This window comes from Abrus precatorius, unplaced genomic scaffold (assembly GCF_003935025.1).
Source record: "Abrus precatorius isolate BTA unplaced genomic scaffold, Abrus_2018 Scaffold9, whole genome shotgun sequence".
NCBI lineage: Eukaryota > Viridiplantae > Streptophyta > Magnoliopsida > Fabales > Fabaceae > Abrus > Abrus precatorius.
In genome coordinates, this window is record NW_020874439.1 from 22,572,211 (window position 1) to 22,578,079 (window position 5,869).

General features: G+C 33.5%; 1 protein-coding gene across 2 annotated transcripts; it reads right to left on the reverse strand.

Annotated features, from left to right (window-relative positions):
* Window positions 1–540: 540 nt before the first annotated feature.
* LOC113850336 (TMV resistance protein N-like) lies at window positions 541–5,294 on the reverse strand. Of its 2 annotated transcripts, XM_027480840.1 has the most exons (6): window positions 4,745–5,294; window positions 3,357–4,428; window positions 2,967–3,263; window positions 1,655–2,880; window positions 1,292–1,573; window positions 561–937 (listed from the first exon to the last, which is right to left on the reverse strand). In XM_027480840.1, the coding sequence occupies exons 1-5, from the start codon at window positions 5,224–5,226 to the stop codon at window positions 1,414–1,416; spliced, it is 3,237 nt and encodes a 1,078-aa protein (XP_027336641.1). In that variant the 5' UTR covers window positions 5,227–5,294; the 3' UTR covers window positions 561–937; window positions 1,292–1,413. The 2 variants fall into 2 exon arrangements, with proteins under 2 accessions (XP_027336640.1, XP_027336641.1); XM_027480839.1 differs by having other exon boundaries at window positions 541–937; window positions 1,292–2,880; window positions 4,745–5,270.
* Window positions 5,295–5,869: the final 575 nt, after the last annotated feature.

Genomic DNA, 5,869 nt, shown 5'->3' on the forward strand with positions numbered 1-5,869 from the left:
TGAAACAATAAATAAAATAACTGCAGAAAGTAAATTTAGAATAATTGTAGAATTTAAATGTCTTAATTAGTGGGTCTAAACACAATTAAAAGACAGGTTGAGTTCATAATCTCTTATTCTTTTTTCTTTGCATACAAATATATTTATAACTCAAAACACAACTTGTCTAATGATCAAATTTTTTAAAATATCCAACTCCAATTTTTTGATAATTGATTCTAAAATGAAATTAGTGTCCTAATTCTTTAGATATAACTAAAAATATTTAGCATTAAGAATTAAACCCATTAATTACATCATCATAAATTTTTATTTCTAGATAATTTATAATGAACAAATTAATCCTTATTCAAGAAAGCTTACTACTTTCCAGCAATAAACTCTTTTTCATCGACCTCATTCACGTAGAACAGACAGACACTATGTTCAGAATCAAAATGTTAGAATAAAGCATGTATCTTGAACTATATCGAATGTTAGTTCATTGCAAAAGACAAAGGTATAAGTTAGTCCTCACTTAACCCAAAGATATCTAGCTAGACATAATGTAAGGAGATAATATAAAACTGAAATATATTACAAATACTGAATTCATGTTTACAGAAGAGCTTACAACAAGTGGATGAAATGAAAAAGTTATTGTTCTATTACATAAACCAGAGAAAATGAGATAAAATTCAAGTTCTCATAAGAATTTTCAAGCAAAGATGTAAAGACAATATCCTAACTACCATATTCTATGTAAACTGTATGTAAAAACTTAAGTTTCTGCGTTCCAGAATGTTCTAAAAAAAGAAAGATAAAAATGTCAAGATGCTGCTTTTTCAGAAATTTTTTGCTTTTATATGCTCAGTCAGCATTGTGTTCCCCCACAAAAGTGTCCTGGAACACACAACTTCAGCTCCTCAAGTCCAAAGTGCCAATTTCTTTTAACTCCCTTCAAAATTAAACTGTCAGCCATCAGAATATAATTGATTCATCTATTTTTCAGCACTTACAACATTCCATTGAATTTCTCAATTAATTGCATTAACTTATAATTTAAATTCAATGAAATATGCTAAAAATCATTAATTTTCTAGATAAGTTAGTAACTCATCAATAAACTTAATTTTCTCTCATGCTTTATTGTTTTTCAAGATGTCAAAAGTTGCAATTCTAGGCATGAGAAGGGAGCCAAGTCTATGATAAAACAATTAGAGATATGATAATTTAGTATAGGATCTACATTATATAAACTTTTAATTAGAAGGCTTAGAGATATATATGAAAAGAGAGGGTGATTTGGTACCTTTTAACTAAGCAATCTTGGGAAGGGGAGGGAATATCAATTCATTAGATTTCTTTCAATGTCTCTTTTCAATTGCTGTTAAAATGGCTTTGTGATGATTCAACCTCCGATCTCAGTAACTCTTACAACTTCAATGCATCTAACAGTCTGCCATTCATTCTGTTCCCAAGTTGGTTTTGCTCTGTGTCTAATTCTGATAATAAACTGTGAAACTGTGAGTCTGAACAACACAGTAGGTGGAGTCCACACTCTTTGACACTGATCAGATCATCACATTCTCCACTAGCAGTTGTAACATAGAACTTAAAATAAAGATTTTGTTCAGAACAGTCACGAATGAAGTTAGATTGGAATGGATCATACCGTACAAAAACATGATCTGAATTCAATTTACTAATGGCTTTGAGAGACCATGTAACTGGGTATCCAACAGCTGTACCATTTGCCTGATAGCATTGACCTTGGACTTTAGCTCCATGCTGCAGCACCATGTTATCGGATGGAGAAAGAACCATAGAGTAAAACAAGCCTATTAAGTTGGAACGTTTGTCATAACCAGGAAGTTCAATGGCAAGTGAAGACTCTGTGGATCGATAAGTGAACATCCTTGGGACATTACTTCCTGGTAAACAAACATCAACACTACTGTAAAAATAATCCTCAGGATTGTTACCAAACCTTCTTTGTAATTCATTGTTAAATGCAGCCATTGCCATTGTGAAATGGATGTCTTCCATAATGCAGATGAGTGAATATTCATTCAATTTTGTTCCATTCTTGAAGGAAATGCTCCACTGCTTATCTTCCTTATCTGTTGAAAATGTCCTTAAATTGGATACCATAGCCAATGAGGTACAGTTGTTGACATGAAGCTGTAGGATGGATGATGGAAGCTCAGGTAGAAACTGAAGCTTCCTACAATTCTCTAAGGACAGAATCCGTAGTTCTAGAAGATGTTTGATGTTTGAAGGCAACCTCTCAATGCTGCTTCCATCGAGAATTAGTACTCGTAACAATGATAAGTTGATGATGTTATCAGGAAGTTCAGATAACGCATAACAATCCTTCAATTGTAGTCTTCTTAAAGATACCAAGCCATCACACAGGACATGTAGCTTCTCTTTGTTAATTACTAGTCCGTTCTTAGAAATCTTAAGCCTCTTAAGAGAAGTCAAGCAAGATAACTCGTTCGGAAGATTCTCAAGTCTTAAACCTTCAAGATTTAGTGACAATAGATTGCTTAGACGACCGATTGATGAGTGCAATATTTTGATTCCTGTCTGGCTTAAATCCAACCATTTCATTAGCTCAGATGACACTGAAAATTCTGTGAGGCTCGAACAACCATTGACATAGAGATCCTGCAGAATTCCCAAATGTTTTTCAACTTTAAGACTCTTGAGTTTTTTGCACCTGTTCAGCCTCAAATGAACAAGTGTTTCCAAAGATAAAAGGGATGAATGAACAACGCACAAACTTTCACAACCGGAGAGATACACCGTTGTAAGTTTTGAAGCTCTAGACAAATCCGGGAGCTTCATCAGCTGTTTGCATTCACTTAGATCAATTAACTCTAAATTCACAAGATCCTGTAACAATTTAAATGGGACAACATCAGAATGGAAAATTCTCATACACACACACACACACACACATATATATATATTATCCTTACTTGCACTCCATGCCAAAGTTCTTCAACGTTGCTGTGAGGCATGTAGATCTCAACAAGAAACTTAGCACAAAAAGTTTGTGGAAGAGACTTAAAAGGAAATCCAATCCACTCAAGGTACCTCAATTCATCAGAAACTGCATCAAGAACGGTATGATGATGCACAGTATGGGATCTCTCACTAGAGGGAGTGTATAATTGAAGAAATCTCAATTTAGTCATCCCGTTGAATGTGTTAGCTCTAAATTGAAAATCTATTGGAAACCAATCTAATGTTATTCCTTCAACTGCAGCAGTTCCCTGCCAAAACAGCCAATAAGTAAACAGTATCAAATTAAATACAATTTCATAACAAAGTTTGTTTGAAAATTGGTTGGTGAATCTTTTCCTTACCTTCTTATTTTTAAGCACATCATAAGCTTCATTACCCATCAACCGGCTACGTCTTTCTGGGTTTTCCTTACATTCTTGACGAACTATTTCCAAACCCATATCTTGTAACAAATCATGCATTAGTATTCTATTGCCAAGTCCAACAGTTATCAGAGCTTTATCTTCAAGGACTTGTATTCCACTAGCTGCATAGAAACCAGAAGCATCAAGTATCTTTATGACTTCATTTTTGCCTCTCATATTGAGAAAGAATGAGATGTCTAGAAATATTTTCTTTTCTAGATCATCTAATCCATCATAACTCACTTTTAACACGTTCAAAATATCCTCATTGGGATGCTTTTCGAGTTTTCTCAATGTACATTCCCAAAATTCTCGGCTTCTAGAGTAGAGATGCAAACCCAAAACTTTTAAAGCTAACGGAATGCCCCCTGCATAATGCACTGCCCTATCTGAGAGACCTTCATATCCCATTTGAGGATGCCCTTGCTTGAAGGCATTTAAGCACAAAAGCTCTAGAGATTCTTTGTACTTCCATTCCTTGATCTCATATATCTTATCAACTCTTCCACTAAGTAAATGCTTATCTCTTGTTGTTATAATAAGTCTGATACCTTCTCCAAGACCACTATGTTCTCCACACAAATATTCTAATTGCTCAAAATGATCTACATCATCCAGTACAATGAACACTCGTTTACTACTGAGTATGCTCATCAAGAAAGTGGATCCTACAACACTAGATACGGGATTTTCTCCCTTTAGTAGCTCAGAAACAAGCTTATCATGTAAGGATTTTAGTCCTACCCTTTTTGATTCTTCTCTTACATTTTCCAAGAAACAAGCATTGTCATACTGGAGAAAGAGTTTGGCAAATAAAGCTTTAGCAATAGTTGTCTTACCTACCCCACCTATACCCCAAATTCCAATTACCCGAACCTTTTTCAGTAATGATTCAAGGTGTTTACATGTTTCCTCGATTCCAACTATGCCTTTCAATTCAATAGTGTATTGCGGGTATAGCTTCTGCAAAACATCATTGACAATGTTTTGGATGACTTCAGAATCGTCCCTAGCATAAAAAAAAGTAAACGATTCATAAGGAGATATTTTTATGACACATGGACAGACCCAATTAAAGAATCTTCTAAATATTCACATATCTATGACACTTGATGAAACATATGTTAATCTTCATAAAATATAATCTAGCAATATCAATTAAGCTAAGATCATATAAGTTTAAGCCCCCTCATATTTTGTTAGTTTTCATTGTTTGGCTAAATATTAAAAGAAGTACACTCGTGCCTTAATTTTATTATAATGGAAGTTTTAGAATTTGTCAATATAGTCTAAAGTGGGGATCTAAATTCTCAAAATATAAATACTTTTGGGTTCGAGAGTCCCATCCAGCAATACTGGCAGCTTGAGTGAGAGCATCTCTCCAACAGCACCCTGTGAGTTGGTTGGATCGATCTTGATCGTGTTGTGCGAATGCTTTCTCGTAGCTCCCTGTCTGCTTCCGCACGTGTGATGGATCAATTTGGTAGAACACTGGTATAACAACTTGTCCATGTTCTCTTCTGCATTCCATTATCTTCACCAGTTCTTGCAAGCACCATTTTGAAGAGGCATAGTTTTGTGAGAAAACAACAAGCGATATATGGGAGTCCGATATCGCTTTCGCAAGTGAAGGCCAAACATCATCTCCTCTATTAATATCATAGTCTCTGTAAACACGAATCTTTTTGTTTATGAGAGCACTATGGAGATGGCTAATGAAGTTGGTCCTTGTGTCTTCTCCTCTGAAGCTAATGAATACATCGTACCTTCTATGATATCCTCCAACACCTGCAGAGGAACACATCATTTCGTTCCGACAAAGAAAAGCACAACGCGAACTACTTCTTTTGTATATATAATAAACCCCCCCAGTTCCAAGTTGGTTTATATATATATATATATATATATATATATATATATATATATATATATATATATAATATTTAAAAATAACATGAGATTGAGAGACGTGAAATAGCTAAAAGCAAAAATTGTCAATAACAAATAATTTTACTAATTGTTGCAAATTTTGAAAAGTTTTCACATTTTCATAATTTTTTTTTCAAAATTTCATAATTTAGTGTTTTAATGTTTTTTCCATGCAAAAAAATAGCCCCCAGGTTGCAGGAAGGTGCCACGAGATTTCCAGGAACATGAACAAAAGCTTACGCGTTCTTCGAATTGCTATTCTTAAATTAAAATAATTTTTAAATGAAAATTTAATAATAACTATATATATGGTTTTTTTTCAATTTAACAAATTTTATTAATTAAAAATAAATATTTATTCTCTTAAAATTAAATAAATAAAATTTTGAAGAGTATTTTAGTCGGGAATTGCATAGGTGTACAAAAAATTCTAAATGATATGAATCAAGCGTGTAGAGTTTGGGAAGAGATATACTTTGTCAAAATTGACATTGAATTAGGAGAAATAATTGTTTTTCTTT